At 36.5% G+C, this 23957-nt stretch overlaps 1 protein-coding gene across 8 annotated transcripts in view; it reads left to right on the forward strand.

Annotated features, from left to right (window-relative positions):
• The window catches only part of znf532 (zinc finger protein 532), a 145178-nt gene that overhangs the window by 31703 nt on the left and 89518 nt on the right, over positions 1 to 23957 (forward strand). For 2 of the 8 annotated variants that reach the window (XM_028802498.2, XM_028802499.2), the window contains one exon: positions 7240 to 7368. The exons of 4 other annotated variants lie outside the window; for them this stretch is intronic. Coding sequence is in view for 2 of the 4 variants with exons in the window: in XM_051927375.1 (XP_051783335.1) it covers positions 21466 to 21727 (262 nt within the window). In the remaining 2 variants the exon portion in view is untranslated. Of the gene's footprint in view, positions 1 to 7239; positions 7369 to 21400; positions 21728 to 23957 lie in introns of those variants that run through there. 2 more of the 8 variants (XM_051927375.1, XM_028802496.2) reach the window with 2 other exon arrangements.

Below are 23957 nucleotides of genomic sequence, written 5' to 3' on the forward strand. Positions count from 1 at the left end.
TGTACTCTTTCAAAGTATTTCTGTTGTTAAAGTCATTAATTACATAATAAAGAAGAGTGAATTAATTCCAGAGGCAACCCTTGCCACAGCAGTACTTCCAGTATGATTTAACTGATAAAATACTAAGCATGGTATTATTTTAGATTCATTTTCTGCAGTTTTTTGTTGCTGTCACTTTAATTGAGCTTTGTTGTTATGTAATCTGACCATGATTCCCTTTTTCACAGTTCAAATAGTTGGAACCTTTAAAAAAACCTTGGATTTTTTTAAATCTTTGTTGTTTTGTTTTTTTTTTTTGGTCTTTTTGTTTTTCTTGATCAGAGTTTTACTTCTTACCTTGTGTCCATTATTAGTTAAGTTATGCTAGTAAAATTGCATTTTGTATGTAGTACACGGAAAGTATTATCTCAGTCATCTACCTCAGATTAGTCACAGTAAAAGATTACCAAAAAGATAAACATAACTTTTTAATTTATTTCTTGTGCATGTGTTTATTTTACACACATGTGAGGTGTGATTAGAAACAAGGTTTTGATATTGAATCTGCAAGAGGTGTTCTACAGTACAAATTGTTTAGCCAGAGATTATAGTACTAGAATATGTGAATTACACATTTTTTGCATTTGAGGTTTACAGTGTATACTTCTTGTTTCAAAATTCATTTGCACATAGTTGATGAAAACAACAAAGTCAAGTTTCATGCTATCATTGAATTTCTAATGTGAAAGAACAAATAAACCTTTGGAGATTCATTTTGAACTAATCAACATTTATTAGAACCAGTTCTAATGCATAGTGAAGACAGGCAGAAGAATTTGTTGTAGCAAGGGCATGTCTCAAAGTTGGCCCCTGTGTCTGGCTAGAATTTGACTTTGGCAACAGAAGAACTTGTTGCTACTGTGGGGCAAATCATAATGGAGGCTCAAAGAATCGTTGTGTCTGCGATAACATCCACTATAACAATTAGATATGGTACAGTTGAAACAATTCTCTATGAACTATTTAAACACCATGTCTATGCATGTTGCATGTCCAGAATGTTGACTTCAAAAATGAAGCTCTGCTGTACCCATTGTGCCAGACATTATCTTGAGCTATTGAATTCAGACTAGCGTAAATTTAAGAAATATTTCATAACTATGGATGAAACCTCACAATGACCTAGAGTCTGATCAACAATCAGAAAGCCTGGAAGCATGGTAGTTTCCAACACCAGAAAAGGTCAAGGAAAGAATTTGCAAAAAATTGCACATTTTTGTAAGACATACATAGTGTTGCCTATATTGATTAATTGCCTCCGAAAAAGCATAAAACCAGTCAATATTACATAGATTTCTTTTAAGATTTCCCACTGTACGTGAAAAAAAGTGTATCAGCTGTCCCTCTTGTGCTCGAAATTGCTTATGCTCACACTATAGGAGATGAAAAACCTGCTCTGTGGACATCTCCCATAGTTTTTGCCTATGCCCTTGTATTATTGTGGGGTGAGTGCGACGCACTACATTCATTATGAGTTGGCTTAAACACGGGCACTCATAAGCTTAACATACACTCCTCGAACCGAAAGGGCAAATAGAAAATTTAGCAATGAGCTGCTGCCACGAAGTCAAATAATGAAAATCCGTAACCATTACCCATGTCTTACTCAACGCTTTTCGAAATTTATGACCTGAAAATTGATATATACTTTCAAATAATGCTGTCAACTATTTTATTTTATACAGGTAGTCGTTGACTTAACAACCATTCGACTTAAGACCACTGCCACATCTCATGGGCAAACAACGGTTTTCACCACATTCAGTATACCGTGACTTGCTCATCTCAATCTCAGTTTATTATCTGCTGCAGTTTTGATTACGATCAGTTACATTTGTCTTACAATTACAGGATAAAAGGTAATTGATCTCAACACAAAAACAAAGGTGATCAAGCAGTATGAGGGAGGAAAGAAAAAGAATGTGATCACATGTAACTTTAAGTTATCCCATAGTAACTGGTGTTCATCCCATGTGCTGTACTGTCACGGTCTGGCACCTCCGAAGCTTCTGCGTTGTGACTCAATATGTGCCACTTTGTGCAAACTACCATGAAGTGGTAATGAAACCACACTGAACTCCTTTATCTATTATTGTTAGTATACTCTGAGAGCAACTTCTCCCAACCATCCAAGAACAGTTTGGGGATGAACAATGCCTTTTCCAGCATAATGGAGCACCATGCCATAAGGCAAAATTAATAACTAAGTGGCTCAGGGAACAAAACATCAAAATTTTGGGTCCATGGCCAGGAAACTCCCCAGACCTTAATCCCATTGAGAACTTGTGTTCAATCCTCAAGAGGAGGGTGGACAAACAAAAACTCACAAATTCTGACAAACTCCAAGCATTGATTATGCCAGAATGGGCTGCCATCAGTCAGGATTTGGCCCAGAAGTTGATGGACAGCATGACAGGGCCAATTGCAGAGGTCTTGAAAAAGAAGGGCCAACACTGCAAATATTGACTCTTTGCATAAACTTAATGTAATTGTCAATAAAAGCCTTTGAAACTTATGAAATGCTTGTAATTATACTTCAATATACCATAGTAACATCTGACAAAAAGATCTAAAAACACTGAAGCAGCAAACTTTGTGAAAACCAATACTTGTGTCATTTTCAAAACCTTTGGCCACGGCTATATGTACTGTTTTCAATTTCCCTAGGTATAGATCTGAGGCCTGGTGGGATAGAATAACAAACTTAACATGTCATTAAGACCTAGGATTATAATGTGAGTTATACACTGAGACAAAAAGAAAATCTCTGTAAATGTGGACCAAATTCATAGAATTATAACCCAAGATATAAAGCAGAATCATACAGCCATTACTCAATTAATGACACACCAGAAACTAGGGAATCCATTCCCGGACGGGTTTATCCATTCCTGGGAATTTGGGAATCCTGCATTTCATTCCTGGGAATCCCAGGCTCCCGGGCATCTCACATGTGAACGGTTTTAGAACGATCAAAACTTATTTTTAATAAAACTACTGCAATATGTTGATACAAATAAAAGACTAACCTTATCTACACTCAGTTCATGCTGTCATATAAGTACATGTGTCTTTAGCTGTGGTAATAAGAGCGTAGAAAGCACAACGTCCTCACAGGTGGCGCAGTGATAATGCTGCTGCTTTGCAGTAAGGAGACTGTGGAAGATTGTGGGTTCGCTTCCCGGTTCCTCCCTGTGTGGATAGCGCTTTGAGTACTGAGAAAGACGCTATATAAATGTAATGAATTATTATTATTAACATGTCCAGCGTGCGGTCGTCCATGCCAGACCTCACCTTCATGCAGAGTATGCCAGCCGCTAAGAAAGCACACTCTGCCTTCACTGAAGTAGGCGGCACAATCATCAGATACTGATACACTTGTTCTAAACAACGCCCGCGCTTGCCGTTGCGCTGAAACACCGCCATTTCAGCTTTTACTGATGCATCCAGTTTCTTGTCATCATTCTGTGATGGCAAGTTTCTTGGCACAGATAATGCGGATGCAACAGACTGACTCATTGCAATTTCAAGTTGCTGTTCAAAGCTGTTGTCTGATGAAGTACAATCTGCAGCAATGGCACCACCTTAATTATTTTCAACTATAACTCTGTTATTTCTTGATCGATTTTTACACGCTATATATGCGAGCTTGGCCATTCCCGTTTTCCCGGGAATTACAGCAGTTTCATTCCAGGGAATGAAAAATGTCCGGGAATCCCGGATTCCCTACCAGAAACTAACCGTTTATCTTCATAGAAAAAAGTTCCAATTCATGTACAGTTCATAGCACTATATCTTAACATCCTGTAGATGAGGCAGGTTGCATCTTACTTTTATATGTAGTGCCTGCAATTCCAAAATAATGATTGTACAATCCTAAACAGCCATTTTCTTAAATCCTTCTGATTTTTAGTTCACTTCTGGCACTTGTCTTACAGTTTTTAAGGTACACTGAATTTGTCTTGCAGTCCCAATGTAGCTGAACATATTCACATTTTTTTGTCAATCTGACCGAGAGGTATTTTTCAAGAATAGTGTGTCGTTCTTTTTTTGAAATTAGCTTTTCAGTTAGTTTTTTTAATCATCACATACACTAGTAAAGGTGTTATTTTAGGTCAATAAATATTGGTCAAAAGAAACAAACATTAGACTGTTAAGGCAACAAGTGTAATTATCATGTTGTGAAATGATTGTATTAATTTTACCATTTCACATTAAATTGAAACTTTGTTTTCTTAAGATATACGTTTTTGTGGCTGATCGTATCCTGCAACTTTAGTCAGTGGGGCTGAGATGCTACCTGAATTCCTGCTGTCTTTTTCTGTTGCGTATTTCCTTTTGTTTCTAAAGATTAGTTTATAGGGCTTTGATTGCAACCTGCCACTTTAGTCCATGAGGCTGGGTTGGTTCCTAGAAGATTTTCCATTTCACATTGTATGTTTAATGTCTTGAACTAGTGCTGGGCAGTATACCGGTTCATACCGAAAACCATTTTTTATTTTTTTTATGATATGGATTTTTCTTATACCGCAACACCGGTTTAAATTGCCTAAACGACGTTTGGAACGTGGCGCAGCGGGAAACTGTTTAAGTGGGGACCTTTTTCACTGCTACACCGCTAAACACAGATTTGTTGCACTAGGGCTCTTTTTCCACTGCTACACCACCAAATAGTGGGCAGTAGCATAGGTATTCTGCGCAGTGAAAATGGACAGAGAGCATTCTGAAACTGAACTAAAAGTAAAGTTGAACATGTGATGAACAGAAGAACTTTTGCTGAGAAAAAGGAGTCACATCCGTCGCCTGGAGATATTTTAGTTTTAAAAGGTCAGATGTGTAAATACTGTTTCTATACAACTGGATAATACTGCAAGCCAAGTTGTACTTGTTTTTGTACTTGCTAGTGTATGTTTTGCTTGTATTCATTCTGCGATGTGCTATCGACTCGTTCAGAGATGGGCGCAACTCTGAATGGATGGCATAATTAAACATGTATAACGAAGATATTTTTAAAGTTCTGAACACTCCGTCGGCTAAGTTAATAACTAGTTTTAATTTCACAAAGACGTTTATCGTGTGGTGATTAACACAAAGTATTTGATGTGCTGCATTAACTTGTGACGGGGTTTGAGAAAGTCTAGTAAATTAAACATTGATTTTAGGATGAAGTTTAGTTTACAACATTCTACTTTAATTATAAAATAAACTGAGAATAAAATGGAAATGTCGACTTTAATCTTGACATAGTCAACATGTCGAATTTATTCTCGACATATAGTTTGTTTTTTTCTTCCGTGTCCATTTTTTTTTTCTTCACAGTGGCCCTAATGCGCTTCCATAGGGCTATACCACAAACAGCATTATAAATGCAAGTTGCAGTTTTTATTATTTATGTATATAGCTTAGCTTGAAGCAAGGTCCATATTAATGCAGTTTGCCTAAATGAGGGTACAGTTGGTAAGATGTCATGACATTGTCATCACCAAGATTGCACTTGTTTTATTTTATTTTAATTTGGTGAATACTGTGTAATGCACCTGGGCTTGAAGCCTTGAAGTAATGGTGCAACTATCAGTAATACTATTATGTATTTTATTGTTATTATTTATTAGTTTAAATATTATGCAGTTTAATGATGGTAAAATTGTTTAAAAAGTCACTTTAACGTGTCAGTGGACAGAGATTGTTAACATTAACAGAAAGTGTAGTTGGTTTACAAAAAATATTTACTATTTATTCCTTTTCTAAGACGTGTTCAGTGCAATCCAACTTTTGACAAACACCTCTGGATATTTTACTAAGTCTAAATGCCACTATGGATGGTTGAAAATATGTTGTCAAAATCATAGTTTAAGCTTTTGCAAAATTTGTTCAATTAAATGTTCTATATTTTGACTGCATCTGTCATGCAATGTGATTCCTTCTCTTTAGTGCCACCCCCTTGAAAACTATCACCTTATGGGGCCATGCAAACCTGGATTAATACTTGTGTGCACATTAAAATGTCTTTTTTTACGATGTACAATTCTCATAACAGTCTAATAGGTTATTCTTAGCCAGTCTACTGCAGTAATTGCAGTGGAAAATGTGGTTAACATTCACTCATGCATGGGGAAAAAAATACCGTCTAATACCGTGAAACCGGCAGAATTTAGAAAAATACCGTGATATAGAATTTTGGTCATACCGCCCACCTCTATCTTGAACCCTTATTTCCAAAAGCAAAACTTTTCAGCTGTTAGTCTGTTTGCTAATAATAATCTGAAGTTCATGCTTATTGTTTTCATTTGTTTTGTGAACTGTCACATTCTGTATCATATATGATTAAGCATTATTGACATGATAGTTGGTTAGCACTTTGCTTCAAATTATAAAGTGCTCTGTGTTTGATTTAGCCATACAGTCATTGCCTGTGTGGAATCTGAACATTGAGTAAAATTGATGAAAACATGCGAATAAAGTATTATGGACTTTTTCCCATAACTCTTAAGTATGTGCATGTCAGATGAACTGACAACTCTTAAGTTGACACCACTGTGGTTGTGTTATATGCAAGTGTGTGCCAAATGATAGACTTCACCCTGTCCAGGGTCGTTTTCTGCCATGTGCTTAGTGATGTCAGTAGAGATTCTGAATCCCTGTGACCCTGAATTGAACTGAGTGGTTTTGGGAATATATGTATGCATATGAGGTTCAGTATGGAAAGTGTGTTAACTAAACAATAAAAAAAAAAGTTTTAGTAATTCTTATTAATTTGTTTGGTACTCATAGTTTAAAAGTATTGCACAGTTAAGAATGACTACAAGGCTTTTACATAAGTTAATCAGACTTGCTATTATTAAACTGTAAAGCAGTATCTCATAAGTGTTATGAAGAAGACATTGTAGAATTGAAACATCCATCCATCCATCATCAAACTAATTTTATCCAGTTAAATGTCAAAAAACAATATTGATTTTATATGTGAAATAGACATGTTTTATATGATGGGTTTTGGATTCAGGAAGACTATATGAATAGGCTGTGAAAGTTTTTATTTTCTAAATGTACTGTATATATGTTACTGTTTTCTTAAGTAAATTATTTTTATTCTTTGTACAGTGTCTATAGGTCTGTAAAACAATGACTGATATATGCAAGATTTACATTACCCTGTTTTATTATTTAGATTTGTTTGACTTTTTTTACTTTTGATTGCAGAATTCAAGGAAAAGACAGGCTAAGAAAGAGAAGAGAGATGAAGCTGCTGAATGCAGCTCAAGGCAGATTGAAATTGTCACAGTGTCTGCAAAGCAGTACAAACAAGGGTGAAGCTTCTAAGGCAAGGCTGTAAGTGAATAGGTATTACAAAGAAACAGCAAAGTTACAATTGATCAATAGGCTAAACCACCATTACTGCCAAGATTGTCCAGTTTAGCCCTGATGTCCCTTGTCCTTATGACTTTGGCTGTGGTGATTTGTTAAAATTAAATATGACAATCAATAAAGAAAAATCAGTAATAATGTGAAGAACAGTGATATAAATATCTAGAAAAATTATAGTTTTTATAGACAGGACTAATAAGAAATATAGAAAAAAGGAAAATTTAGAACCAGAAGAAGATGGGCAGAATATAGAGGCAGGTACAACCAGACAAGGTGAATCCTATATAAAAGAAAGTTTTATTTTTTTTTAATTTGCTATTGGACAAAAAATAGGGCGGCATGGTAGCGCAGTGGTAGCGCTGCTGCCTCGCAATAAGGAGACCTGGGTTCGCTTCCTGGGTCCTCACTGCGTGGAGTTTGCATGTTCTCCCCGTGTCTGCGTGGGTTTCCTCCGGGTGCTCCGGTTTCCTCCCACAGTCCAAAGACGTGCAGTTTAGGTGTATTGGCAATCCTAAATTGTCCCTAGAGTGTGCTTGGTGTGTGGGTGTGTGTGTGCCCTGCAGTGAGCTAGCACCCTGCCCAGGGTTTGTTCCTGCCTTGCGCCCTGTGCTTGCTGGGATTGGCTCCAGCAGACCCCCGTGAACCTGTGTTAGGGTCTAGCGGGTAGGATAATGACTGACTGACAAAAAATACTGTTAGCACTTTATAAACATGGACACCTTTTCAAATGATCTGAAAAAATATGACAACTAACATTTACAAATAATAGAATAGTACGCATTGACAAACAGAAATTAAACTTTTTTACTTTAGAAAATATTACTGTTGTAAATTGAAAAAAAAATATCCTAAAGAAAACAATTACCAAACCAAACCCCCCCTTCTTCACTTGCTTTTTTCCAAATATTTTAAGTATTCTGAGAAAAACCAGCATTCATGAATTATTTAGAAGACTTACATTACTTGGTCATATTTAGCATAAAAATACATTCATAATAAATTAATTTTGCCACACATTTTATTTTTTAAGGTCATTGGGAGACCCTTGCTATGTTTTCCCCAGTGAAGAAGGATACCAAATGTTGCTTTAGACTTCTGATAATTGATTTTATAATTACTGTGTGTTTCTCTTTCAGTTTGAAAGTCTGAAATTTAATTTGAAAAGGACATTTGCAAATTCTTCACAGGCACTGCTCATTGTATTAGTCTAGCATATACATTCTGAAAAAGAAAAAGAAACCATGCACATGTCGGTGACGCTGAAGAAAGATCTCTGGTAAAAGCACAATATTTATTCCAGGCTTTCACTAATTTTAGAATATTGTTGTAATTTTTTTTCCTGTGGTTAATTCTATAGTAAAGTTTTGAACATATAAATATCATAACTACCTACATTCATTTCAATTTGATTAATATATTTACAGTTTCCAAAAAATGTAATTAGTAATGTCTCTGTTTCTATGGGTGTTCATCCTTAATCCATTTCAGGGTCACGGGGGAGGCTGTCCTGGCAGTAAGGCAGGAGGTAGTCCTGGATAGGGTGCCCTGGGATGCTCATGCCCACACTTCTTCTCATACAGGCGAATTTTGAATTGTAAGTAAATTTAACATGCACGTCTTTGGATGAAAACTAGTGAACTGAGAGAAAAAACACACAGAAAAAGAGAATGTGCGAGCTTTACACATAAAAGACCTGAGGCCTCATGTATAAATAATACGTTCACACAAAAATGTTGCATACTCCCGTTTCCATGCTCACATCCAGATGTATAAAAATTAAACTTGACGTAAAGCTACGTACATTTCACAGCAGCCTCAGACCATGCATGTCAAAGCAGTGCTAGTGTTTCTCTATGGTTTCTCTTTCTTTTTTACATTTGCATCCATGACAGCTCGCGTCTGTCCCAGCAAGCATCATGCGTGAAGCAGGAACAGTCCCTGGAGCGGCAGCTTATCGCAAGGTGAATATGAGCACACACATACTGTAGGAGCATCAATTAAGCATTTTTTGTGCCAAGGAAACCTGCCAGGAAAACATACAAACTCCAGGCAGGGACATGACCCCCTAACTGCGAAGCAGCAGCATCACTGCTGCGCCACCATGGCCCCAAATGTTAATATATGTTTTAATGTATTACAACATGAAATTGATATCAAGTATACACCTTAGTATTGTAAAATGTTCTAGTAAATTTTTCCTTACCTCCACTTCACTGAGCAGGACCTCCATTTCGCATTTGCTGAAATTCTTCTTTTGTACACATTCTTTTGCCATTGTCTTTTAACAAAACATTGAATGGAAGGGATCTATTTATATTTATTTGCATATTCAAATTGGCAAAATTCTGGGAGGAGTCAGGGTGGGGCTGTAGGCGCATGCTTATGCACTAAAATTCAAGTTGATTGGGATTTATAAAGGAAAAGTGCATAGAACTTTGCTTGTGCATATTTTTGTGCATCTGAATTTTTGTGTGTGTGCCACATTTCTAGTTTTCACCATACACCATGTTTTTATGCAAGGCATTATACATGAGGCCCCTGGTCTGGGATTGCCCCCAGAATTCTAGAGTTGTAAGACGGTACTAACCATTTTGACATTATGTTGCCTGTGTATAAATGTGTTTCTAACTTTCTATCCATTTTCTAACCTGCTTATCCAGATGTGGATCACAGTGATCCAGTGTCTATACTTGGCAGCTTCAGCTTGCAGTGTTAAATATAATGCGGTAAATGTCAGCGATCAGGCAAGATTTTAGTGATTTCATTGGCTATCGAATCATTTCATCAGTGTGTATTTGTTAACCATAACAAAATATCCTTTTGCAGTAAAAGCTTGCTTTGAAAAATTACTTGATATTGGGTATAAATTTCACAGAGCCTTGCCTGAACTTACATGTCTTTTTTTGGGTTGTGATTTAAATGCCCATATGGCCTAGGACTAGGTAATTGCAGCAACTTCACAATTTGACAGTCATCACAATATGATACGTCATGATACAGTATGATATGATACCTTGCCGTATGACACAGACTAGCACACCAGACATATAGTATAACCGACAAATTTTTATTTTTAAACATTTGAATTTATACTGTACATTTAAAGTATAACTTTATGCATAAAATACATATCGTAAATATATAAGTTTAAAAACTTATTTAATTTAAAGTTTTCTTTTTTTCTTTTAAAGGATTAAGAACAAATAGAAATTTTCAGATTTTAGTGCACTTCTCTGTGCATTGGTAATGTCGCTGCCTATGGACTATATCCCTTCAGCAGACACATTTGTAAATTGCATGAGCAAGAATACATAAAAAAATATTGAACAGTACAAATAAATATGGAGATTTACCAATGTTCATTCTGCTTAACAATATTAGACATCACATACCTGTGATTATTTTTATTTTATGCTGAAATAAAAGAAATTCATGATATGATTACATTTTGTAGAAATGTTTTTGGTCATCATTAGACATATACCACACAACACACACAAAAGACACTCGTGTGTCTCAAAAAAAAAACTGATATTTTACACAAACTTATCACACAGACAATTCATTTAAAAGATTACATGGAAGGAAATCAGCATATTAAAAATTCCATATATTAGTTTTTCAGATCAGCCAGATATAGTGTAAAATTCTCTGTGCTCATGTATAAAGCTTTCAAAAATATCTTTGCATGCAGTACATATTCTTCTCAATACTCTGTTAGCATGTTGTTAGTGCTTGAACAAATAAGGAAAATTAAGGCACTTCCTATTTCCCACTGGTGGTATTTATTGTCTCATCTCATCTTCTCATCTGCTTTTTCTGGTGAGTGTCATGGTAGTATACATTGTATTTGCCAAAAATATTATGTTACAACATTGGACATGTTATAGTTAGTGCCATTGTTTTTAAAAGTGTTCAAAACATTTAAACTAATATTAACATCGACAAAGTAACTATGCATATGGAGTATAAGGGACTCTAATTTTCAGTGGATCTATTGTTAAAGTGTGTGTTGCCATTCAAAACTAAAATTAATATTGCATTAATATGTCTGAACATATTCTTAAAAGTGGTAATTTCAGAATCATTAAAACAAAGAGAAATTGTGAGACGAACGTTGTTCACTGCAGTTAATGCATCATTGTTAAAGAATAAACTAAATGGTCATTTATAACACAGAAATGCATATGAGGGTGTACTCATGGCATTATTCGACAGGGCACAGTACCCAAAGTTAGTAATCATCATTTTCTAAAGAGGATTACATAATTATATTGTTACTTAAAACTGTTGTCAAATTGTAGTATTCAGCTAATCATGAGTCAAAACATGACCCTGCACTGGCATCAAAGGCATCAAACTGTGATAGTCAAGTTGTCTCATTATATACTGGAACTACTTGCCAGAAGGGTGTTTCAGATTTTTGTTTTATTTACATACAGTATATTATGATGTATTTATCCATTATCAGAGCTTTTTAATTCATTCTGAGCTTTTGTTTGTAATAATGTGAGAAATGGAATATTTGATTTTTTTTCCCATGTTTCTTAGCTTTTCTGATATTCCTACGTTGCTAAAAATTGTAAACATCATGTACAGTACATTGGTAAGATGCTTTGTTAAATATTGAGGTGCTTTTGGGGAAAAAAGCTACATACTGTTTCAAACTAGATAATTTTTTTTATTTTAAGGATGGTTGTTTCTTAGAAAACACATTCTGCTTTAGTGAAGGTGAATGCTGAATCTCTCAAGGTTATGTAGAATATCAATTGTAAATCAGTAGAATGTTTCAGAATTTTTGACTTGGCATGTACAAGTGTGGGTGAGTTTTTTCCATTAGGTTTCCATCAAGTTCCATATGATCTGGCGACCTGTGCAGGATTGCTTTCCATTTTGTGCTCAGTTGTATTGAATTCAGAGTGCTATTTGCTCATTTCATAAGGTTCTAAACTTTTTTCTGCACTCAGTATCAACTCCTGATGGTGACTTGGAAAAACTGGGTTGATTTACATTATATCTGCACATGATTTGTGTGTGAATGTTACGTCATAATTAATGAGGTTAGTGTCTATGTATATTTATGCAAAATATGTTTGCTTTTTATTAAAACATGGTTACATCTTATTTTACTTGCCAGTAGTCTCGTAAAACCTTCATCTGCTCTTCCGGAAATATAGCTGACCTTAAAATCATAGCGTTTTAACTAAAGGAAATAAACAGTGGCCAGGGCTTTATTTTGTGGTGAGTGATCAAAAGTGGGACAAGATCCTTCAAAGCAGACAGGACAGGGCTTAAAAAAATCAGTCCTTGGCAGACCACATATTAAAAAGTGTGCTGGAATGGAACACATTATTAACTAGATTTTATATGTAAGTCAGAACATGTACTGAAAATGTCTGTTAATGGAAAACTAGACAAGAATGCATAATGCTCTCTTACATATTTTACAGAAAAATATTCCAAAGTTATCAATAAAATGACAACAAAGTATGGAATGTTGAAATCATTCTTAATTATCCTGCAGTTTTGATAAGACGCGGTACCTTTTTAGAGTTTGAAAAGGCATAATGATAACATGAAAAGAAACCACTAACTGACAAATGATCTATCAGCAGGGACATGCTGACTTGTAATCAAGAAGTCGCCAGATCGATCCTGGCTCCCTCCCAAATTTATCGTTTTGAGTAGTGAGTTGCTCATATTGTTAATATTATACAATAAAAACATTCATTTGATTTGTGTCTGTAACAGCCGGTGTAAATTTGTAGTACTTGTAAAAGTTTTTTTCTTTTTCATTTTCATTCTCTCTGTCACGATCACGATACAATCCAAACCCCAGCCCATCCCAGATCTGATGCTGTTAGTTTTTATTTGAAACTGGGAATAACTGTGGATGTGAGTGGTGTTTTGAGACAATAGGTTAGGAGCACGCGCTGATACAGTGCATTGCCACACCTACCAGATGACAATCCCAGATTAGAACCCGACTGCAGCCATGCAATGGGTGATACCTCAGCACCACACTAGTTCAGATGAAATTAAACCAATTTGAGTTTTTTTTGGTGGCTGGAGTGCCAATTCTGCCACCATAACTGGAAATTCTCTAATCTGGAGGGATAAAGGCTGACACACAAACGCTGGTTAATTTGCCTTCTTGGTATCTCATTTTCATTTGAATTTTTTTTTTATTCACTTTTATTGAGTGTTCCTGTTCATGCTGAATTAGTGCGCAACTTATACTCCATGATGTCAAACCCGCACTGATAAAAAAACAGACATAGGTATATATGATATTTTGAATAATTCATTTTATGACTTGTATAGTACATTTCGGAAATCATTGTGGCACTGATGCAACATTATTCATGTTATTCATATTCTTCTCATACCTTCTTGCAGTTGTAATCAGTGACCGTGTTTTTTTTTTTTTTCCCGATCTTGTCCAATCTCCACATTTTGTTGCATGGTGGTGTTTCTTTTGTACTCCACAACATGCAGAGGAAAGAATAGTACAGAGAGGTCAGTTCCGTGGTATATGCAATCATCAGATTCAAATGTTAACAGATCCCACACACCCAAGGACCATCCTTCCTACATTTACGACATGTGTACTTGTTGTAACATACACACTTCTCTCTATGCTGTGGTTCCTATTACATTGAAGGAGCACCTGACACTGACTGAGTTTGCTTTCCTGGGGTAAGCGGTGGTCTTGGAACAGAAGCTTGTCGATATTGCATCCTCTTTTTCTGTTTCCATCGCCTTTTCTTGTAAGAAGTGACGACAAAGTTCCTCTGCAAGGTGAGCAAAGAATACTCTTCTTTTCTATATACGTGGATGTCCAGGCGCATTATCGAGCAACAGTAAAATTTTGAAGGGAATTCCTCTCTCCAAACAGTACTCATGCATTTGATGAATGAAACAATTACTGAACCAATCCTCAAATAAAGCCTGGTTCATCCAGGCATTACGGTTTGATCTATAATAAACTGGCAAAGTGTGCTTGTTCACATTCTTAAATGCACATGGATCTTCGGAATGATAAATTAAGAAGGGCTTCAGCTTGAACCCCGTGATATTCCCGCCAAGCAGCAGAGTCAGTCTATCCTTGTCTGCTTTAAATCCCAGCATGCTTTTAGCTTCTTTGTGGATGTAAGTGTGTCCTGGCATCTGCTTCCAATATAACCTTGTTTCATCCACATTAAAAATCTGCTCTGCGAGATAACCCTCATCCTTAATTATTTCGTCTAAACTATCGACAAACTTACTAGCTCCTTCCTCATCCTCACTCGCTGCTTCTCCAGTCACTTGAACATTATGCAACTGGAATCTTTTCTTAAACCTCTTAAACTAACCAGTACTTGCCACAAATTCTTGACTGTAGTCTTTTCCGGCGCGTTCCTTTAAAGTCCCAAACAGACTTCTAGCCTTCGACTGTACTGTAAAGAGGTTTAATGGCATCCGCTTTTGAATCTGATCTTCTATCCAAATGTTTAACAATCTCTCCATTTCATGGATGGGCCCGGTATGTTGCTTCGTAATCACTGTTGATCACAAAGGTGCAGAACCTTTCACAGCTTCACGAATTCTATTTTTGTCCTTTAAAATAGTCGACACAGTAGAGTGTGATAACTTTATATAATAATAATAATAATTAATCACATGCGATCGCATTCACTTTCTTTCCTCCTTCATACTGTTTTATTATCATCATTTTGGTGTCTAGATCAATGGCCTTTCTTTCCTTTTTGGCAGGCTGAGGAGTGGGCAGACAATTTCCTCTTGGTAGACATGTTAGGGGTATATTATCGAAAATTGCCAAAACAACAAAACACAAACACACATGGGGCAACACTGCTGTGTATATTATTACTGCTGCGTAGCGAGACTTGGGAGTGCGGGAGACTGGCGCTGCCAACAGTTGGCGGGGGAAACTGTCAAACGCATCCCAAAGTCGAACAGTCGTAACTTGCATAGGTCATAAGTCGACGAGTACCTGTATGTGTATATATATGTATATGTATATATAAAAGCGAAGATCTGTGATACAGTTTGCATATATGTACTTAGAAATCCACAAAGGGAGAAGATGACTTACGCAGCTTAAAATAGTTTTTTTATTCCTAAGTTTTCAACCCCTACTAGGAGTCATCATCCATTGAATATGACTAGACATTCAGGAATCAGTAGTAATATATAGCAAATGAGGAAGGAGGGGTGGATGTTCTTTTTCATTCATTCTTCATTCATATCGCAGTGCTGTCAGAAAGAAGGACCCACAGTCTCTGATATAAGCACATAAAAGTTCCACTGGATATGCATTTGACTGGAACACGGTGCAATAAAATTCAAGGCTAATACTAAAAGTGCCAGAGAGCTGGCTGAATCATGGCTATCAAATGAAAACACCATTAACAGACATTTGGACATGAACCCAGCATATGAAGGCTTAAAAAGAAGAACAATCACGTATTAAATAAGACCTTATGACCAACACCCTGTGAACTCCACCTTATTAATCCACTGCCCCCCTTCTTCATTTGCTCAATGTCGTCTTTGATCCCTGTATATGTAATCATTTTCCTCGTATGATGACTCCTGGTAGGGGTTGAATAAAAAACTATTTTAAAATATGTGACTCCTCTTCTTCCTTTGATGATATCATATATATTTGTGTATATGTGTGTGTGCATGTGTGTGTGTGTGTGTGTGTGTGTGTGTGTGTGTGTGTGTGTGTGTATATATATATATATATATATATATATATATATATATATATATACATACAGTGGGGCAAAAAAGTATTTAGTCAGCCACCAATTGTGCAAGTTCTCCCACTTAAAAAGATGAGAGAGGCCTGTACTTTTCATCATAGGTATACCTCAACTATGAGAGACAAAATAAGAAAAAAAAATCCAGAAAATCACAGTCTGATTTTTAAAGAATTTATTTGCAAATTATGGTGGAAAATAAGTATTTGGTCACCTACAAACAAGCAAGATTTCTGGCTCTCACAGACCTGTAACTTCTTCTGTAAGAGGCTCCTCTGTCCTCCACTCGTTACCTGTATTAATGGCACCTGTTTGAACTTGTTATGAATATAAAAGACACCTGTCCACAACCTCAAACAGTCACACTCCAAACTCCACTATGGCCAAGACCAAAGAGCTGTCAAAGGACACCAGAAACAAAATTGTAGACCTGCACCAGGCTGGGAAGACTGAATCTGCAATAGGTAAGCAGCTTGGTGTGAAGAAATCGACTGTGGGAGCAATTATTAGAAAATGGAAGACATACAAGACCACTGATAATCTCCCTCGATCTGGGGCTCCACGCAAGATTTCACCCCGTGGGGTCAAAATGATCACAAGAACGGTGAGCAAAAATCCCAGAACCACACGGGGGGACCTAGTGAATGACCTGCAGAGAGCTGGGACCAAATTACCAAAGACTACCATCAGTAACACACTACGCCGCCAGGGACTCAAATACTGCAGTGCCAGATGTGTCCCCTTGCTTAAGCCAGTACATGTGCAGGCTAGTCTGAAGTTTGCTAGAGTGCATTTGGATGATCCAGAAGAGGATTGGGAGAATGTCATATGGTCAGATGAAACCAAAATAGAACTTTTTGGTAAAAACTCTACTCGTCGTGTTTGGAGGAGAAAGCATGCTGAGTTGCAGCCAAAGAACACCATACCTACTGTAAAGCATGGGGGTGGAAACATCATGCTTTGGGGCTGTTTTCCTGCAAAGGGACCAGGACGACTGATCCGTGTAAAGGAAAGAATGAATGGGGCCATGTATCGTCAGATTTTGAGTGAAAACCTCCTTCCATCAGCAAGGGCGTTGAAGATGAAACGTGGCTGGGTCTTTCAGCATGACAATGATCCCAAACACATCGCCCGGGTAACGAAGGAGTGGCTTCGTAAGAAGCATTTCAAGGTCCTGGAGTGGCCTAGCCAGTCTCCAGATCTCAACCCCATAGAATATCTTTGGAGGGAGTTGAAAGTCCGTGTTGCCCAGCGACAGCCCCAAAACATCACTGCTCTAGAGGAGATCTGCATGGAGGAATGGGCCAAAATACCAGCAACAGTGTGTGAAAACCTTGTGAAGACTTACAGAAAACGTTTGACCTCTGTCATTGCCAACAAAGGGTATATAACAAAGTATTGAGATGAACTTTTGTTATTGACCAAATACTTTTTTTCCACCATAATTTGCACATAAATTCTTCAAAAATCAGTCAATGTGATTTTTCAGGATTTTTTTTTTCTCATTTTGTGTCTCATAGTTGAGGTATACCTATGATGAAAATTACAGGCCTCTCTCATCTTTTTAAGTGGGAGAACTTGCACAATTGGTGGCTGACTAAATACTTTTTTGCCCCACTGTATATACTAGCCGACAGTGTAAGAATAGGAATGGAAGACGGTGAGAAAGGAATTCAGAAATCAAGAAGAAATAAATACTTCTTGAAAGACACAGTGTGCATATAGAATTTCCGGCCAAGCAGGATTACATGTGAAAGTGATAAATAAATCAGGCTTTTCGAATTTACGTACTATGGCCATGGCATCCTGATAGTTTTGTTGCATGTATCTTGAACTTCCTGGAAATGTGGGCGGTAATATGATCATTTTGCCTACACGAACGTTGTTATTTTCAGCGTTTGCTTGCAGTGCATCTGATAGTTCGACGCGCAGATCTTGTTGATGTAATCTGAGATAGTTGAGACACGCGCCCTCTGTTTTAACATACGCATCTACGACGTACTGTTGGAATAGTTTGCCGCTGGAGTGCAAAATACTAAATGTATTCCTCATTGCTAATCTGTATGCGTAAAACTGGCATTGAGTAAGCCTTATTCGCTTGGCGGTTCTTTTATCGGGAACATGTTGTAAATCTTTGTGCCAGCCAATGTCACCATAAGGAAATAAAAGTGGGTAAACCATAGGATTGCAATTCATATTGAGCGTGGAAATCTGTTTACAGGAGTTGCCTATGGGATAGATGCAAATGTCCCTTTCAGCAGGCGTTTCGCCATCTTCTCCAACGAAAATCACTGCAACATGGTGATGACGGTGTGACATGTCGGGGCATTGTATCGTCGTAAATCCTGCCTAGGGGTTTCCTTGAAAACCATTCGTACAGATGCTGTTGGATTGGACTGAGCGATTTCATGCATGTGTTTGTATGATTTAGCAAAGGGGTTGATGGTTCTGAGCATGGAATCTAGCTGGAGAAGTACATTTTCGCTGCATGCAGAATTTACTTTATTTTGTAAGCGTACTTTAGTAGCTTGCACTGTGTCAAAAACATACAACTGTCCATATCCTGGAGAGGTAGAAGTGTTAGCATATAGTGGAGAGATTTGGTGATAAATTTGCCTGTGTATTTTAAAACAGTATGGTCCGTGGCCAGGAGGTTGAGTTATCTGTGCACCCATGGAATTAAACGCTAGAGAAAGGTTGTATTCTCGAATGTGTTCACAATAATTTTTAGCTTCTGATGTTTGCTGTGTAAGAAGCTGTTGTAAAGACACAGGTGGCTCCCGCAAGGGTGGTAAAGCAACTTTACCGTTGTGGCAGCACCTCGAGTACTTGTTGGATGTATTACGTTCAGCAGGCCAGTATAGTGCATGACATGGAAGACGACGAATAGGAATCGAGAAATGCCGTGTCGGCTGTGTGTGGGCGGGACCGTTTTTGAAGTGGAAGCAGGACGAACCAGAAGAGAAATATATATAAGAGATTTGTATGAACTTCATCAAATTACATGCAACATATATTGTTATGACAAGAAAGTATTTACAATTTACTTTTTTTAAACCAGGGGTTCTTAACCTGAAGTCTGTGGACCCCTATGGGGTCCATTGGTGGGTTTCAGGGGGTCCGTGAGGGTCAGATAAAAATGAACATTTATATTCACTATACAGCCCGGTACTGTTGATTTAGAGTAGATGTAGTAGTAGTAGTAGTAGTAATGGTAGTAGAAAACATAGTAGTAGTAGATCTGTTTTAATTTGCACAAGAGGATTGTATTTCATAATTATAATAAGTGGCCATTACTTTTTGCATAAAAAGGAGTGTTTTTTTTTTTTAATTGTGTACTTTAAAATTTAATACTACTTTGTGTATGTCATAAATGTATGAGACAATCGAATCTCAATAAATAAAGTACATTATATTCATTGCATGCAAAGTTGTATTTATGTGAATATTTCTGGGGAAGGGGTCCATAGCTTTCATCTAATTCTTAAATGGGTCCATGACTCAAAAAAGGTTAAGAATCACTTTTCTAAACCATAAAATAAATGTGTATTAGTACATACAAAGAGACATGCACATGCAAATACAGATCTTTTTGTACCTAGCTAGTTACCCGCTCATTTTTCTTTGTTTTATGGATTATATTGCCAAAATGTTATGTACCATTTACAGTGAATACACAATACCGTATGCAGTTCTGTAACCTTGCTCCAACAAAGGATTTACCTTATCACTTAAAAATATTCTCTGTGTTAATATTTTGTAATAAACATTCTTCATTTCACAACCATTGTATCAGTTGAAACTGGAGCATTAATGGGCCCTCTGCACAGAGCTTAATTTTCATCATCTGATGACTACTTAATATTCTCATCACAGTTTAGTAGGCTAGCTGCTTTGTATGTTTTACAGCTATAGTTTTTTCTAAATGCAGCTTTGGGCTTGAATACACTAAAAATGGAAAATGTGTGGTAAATGCTTTGCTTGTGAAATATTCTTAATCTTAACTTTAAAAAGAGCCTTGTGTTTTAAGAGTTTGAAATTTTAGTTTTCAGTTTAAACAAAGCTTTTAATGGGCTCTGCGTAGTCTAACTGCTTTTGGATTTATGTGTAACAAAGATTGCCTTCTGTGGTAAACATTGTTTTGTTACCTGTGGTTATGTGATTCATTTTAATCTTTGAGCAGTGACGGGTTTTATTTTTATTTTTTTCTGATTTCAAAATTTTATATGCTGCATTTCAATGCCTGCTCTACTGAAGATCCTGAAACCACATTATGGTTTTAATATAAGGCATGACAGGAGTTAACTAGTCATCTCAGTGTGGCCTCGATCTGAGCCTTGATAAGAGCAGCGAGCTCCAGGGAGACTGCTTCTGCTGCTTTGCTGGGGGATGGCCAAGTGGAGGTTGTGTTCATGGCTTCCCAGATCTGTAGCTTTAAAGCAAAATGGAGGACATTTTTTTTGGTTTGTTTTTTTTTCCGCGTACAACAGGGTTATAGGGTACTAAAGCTAGTATGTATTCAGCCAGTTTTTGAGGTATTGATCTTTAGCTCTGTGCACCACCTCTTGGGCAGTAATGTAGGAATTAACTTTTTACACTCAAATCATATTTATTCTCATTATTTCACTGCATCATTTTGATTTTTATACACTTATCCCTGATCTTCATTTACTAAATTGCATACAAACAGTAAGCAGCACCCTTAAACAGTTATTTGATCAGTATTTGTATGCAGCAGCGTTCTTTTACTTCATGCTGTGTATTATGGCTTTAAAACACTATCAGATGTAAACCCAGTATTAAGATGCATTTTAACTTTTTTTTTTTCAAAAAAGAAATTAACTTTGAAAATCTGCTGAGGTTTTGGGTAAACAAAGGGAGAGCTGCCTCTTAGCTGCTCTCATACCTGTTTGTATTCCCTCCATTTATATTAATTTTCAACCTAAGATTCATTATTTGCCTTTATATTTTATTTATATATATATATATATATATATATATATATATATATACGTTTCATAAATAGAGTTACAGCAGCAGTGTGGTGCCTCAATTGCCAGAAAAGACACTTCACCCTCCAGCTTACACGTACACAATGGCCTTATTCTGCAGTGTAACACTGCCCCCTTTTTTGTCTCTTTTCTGTTAACTGTTCAGCTTCTGCAAAGAAATCACTCCAGGGCAAACAAGTTCAGTTTTAAAAAATGCAGACAAATGGAAGATGCATAGAAGGACACTCAAGACAGCTTCTTATGGAAGATACCTTTGAATATACTACACATATCTGTATATGGGTATGGTACAGCTTTGTGCACCCCTGCCTTTTCTTTCTCTGAAGATATTTTTTACTTGCTTTTTTTTTTTTTGCACTAACCTTCTGTACACAGTCAAGAGGCCCAGTTGTCTGCAGGCCAGAGGGCCAATGCTAATTGACATTGCTTTCTCAGGGGATAAAAGATTGGGGGATGGGGTATCTGGAACCCTGAGGTGTGTGGAGAAGAGGAGAGGCAACCTGCAAAATAATACAGCTGAATATTGCAACACAGACAGAGGTAGAGATTGATTTCTTAACAAACAAAAGAAAATCTGTTTACAGTCAAAAAGTATTTCTCTTGCCTTATTTGTATTACATCCACGCACCTTAAATGTGACACACTAATTATGTCTCTTTTTGTCAAACATATTGTTTTATGTCTTTGTTATAAATGAACCATAAGGTTAAATTCTGGATGTTTAGATTGATTTTCTTTTTTGTTTGCTTTTTAGTAATGAGGTAATAAATATCACTGTGCTTTGTATAGGCCTTGTATGGTTAGAGCAGTTGTAGACCAAGAAGTAGAGACATAGTGCTTTGTAAGCTGTAAATACGTTTCAGGCAACAGACATATTGCTAGGGTGTGTCTGCAGTGCATGCTTTGTTTTGTTTTATACAGAAATATAATGAAATCTTTATTCATGTGAAGATTTGTTTGAGTGTTTAAAAACTGAGCAGCGTATTGTAAGAGTGTGTGCAGCAGCACAGGTTTCCATTGGCTTTATGTGGGGTGACCAAAACCAGCTGAAACCGGTTTGAGGCAGAGTGAAGCTTATGAACAATGCAGTTACTGAGCTACAGAAAGATAGCTGGCTGCTTCATGGCAGCCAAAATTGCAGAGGAGCCCGCAGACCAGTGCCATCCCCAACACTATGGTTGTACATTAGGCACACAATTTCGGGTATGTGGCTATCATGATCATAAACATTATATCTCAGCCTGGATGTAAAGAAGAATTAGGATCTTTTTTAGAAATTGCTTTTTATGTGTCTTCCTCTTTGGTGCTAGAGATGAGATCATCAGCATGGATGACCCTGTTTCTTCATATTCTTCTTCTTTTTTTTCTTTTTTTTAAATTTTTTTTAGCCTGTACTGGATGACATGTTCATTTTTGAATGGGGTTAAGGGTTTTTTGCACTTTCAGGGAAGGAAAAATAAAATTCTTGCTTTTACTTGTGGGACTGGATTTTGATGGTGAGGAGTGTCAGATTTGCATGTTGCACAAATAATGTTGCATGTGTTCTGTATTCTGCATTCAAGAAGCATGATACTAATTCATAAACTATTAAATGTGTTTCTGTATCTGTACTTCTAAATATATGTATGTGTGTTTGGGTTTGTCTGCTTGCCTGACTGTCTGTATGTCTGTTTGTCTGTATGTATTTATATCAGTTGTCATTTATTTGTGTCTATTTGAATCCCTGCAGACACACAGGTATATTTGTTGCAAGGTACTCCATTTTAAAGTAGGCCTTTGTTGTAAGCTTTTATCCAATACTAAATATTTAAAATATTTTTGGAAAGAATACTGCTTTATATATTTAATGAAGTGCAAACAAAAAGGAATAATTATAATTTGCATGAAATCTAATTAAGGCTTTAATTTTTTTGCAGCAAAATGTGTGGCTCAGTTGTTAAACATCATGAGCTGTACATGTTTATTGTTTTCAAGCATGGCATAATAAATATTGTGTGCCTTTTCTGTCTTTTATTTTATTCTGTCCTTCTTTTTTCCCATTTTGTTTTCCTATTTTGCAATAATTTGTCTTGAAGTGGTTCAAGATGTCCAGGACTCACATTCCTGAAATTCCAATAAGAGACTAACCCAAACTGGCTTCTCATTTCATTGTTTTTTTATGCTTTGGAGTTCTGCATTTTTGTAACATTTTAAATTTCTGGCACCAAAAGAAAAGGTCCTTCATTCTTGAATTCATTTTTTTGCAATGAATTTGTTTTAAAGTCTTAAGCACAAACTTTCCCAGCAAGCAAATCAGTTGTGCCATAGAATGTTCCAAACATATTAATCAGAAAAATCAAAACTCCTATTTTCTTTAGAGACAAGTGTTGGATTGCATATTTTCTTATTATTTTTTGTATGAAACATATGTAAAACATCTGCATGAATCATGTTTCATTCCCCAGAACAAGATCTAATGGTCATAAAAGAAAATAGGTATGGCATACCCAAAGACAATGTGAATATACTGTAAAGTACCCAATTCATACTAGAAGCTTACTTAATTGTAATGTTGACTTTCTTGCTCATTTTAGTAGGTTGTATTTTTCATAACAGAACATGCATTGCTTTGTTCAGAAATACTGGTTTAATAACCTGAAAAAATGGAGTTTCACTTCCCTTCACAGTCCAAAAGCATACTGTAAGTTTGATCAGTAGTTGTAATTTGAAACATTGTGAGAGAATGTTGGGGTGTGAGAGTTTGCCCTGCAATGGACTAATGTTTCATCCC

This window comes from Erpetoichthys calabaricus, chromosome 5, assembly GCF_900747795.2.
Source record: "Erpetoichthys calabaricus chromosome 5, fErpCal1.3, whole genome shotgun sequence".
Classification (NCBI taxonomy): Eukaryota; Metazoa; Chordata; class Cladistia; order Polypteriformes; family Polypteridae; genus Erpetoichthys; species Erpetoichthys calabaricus.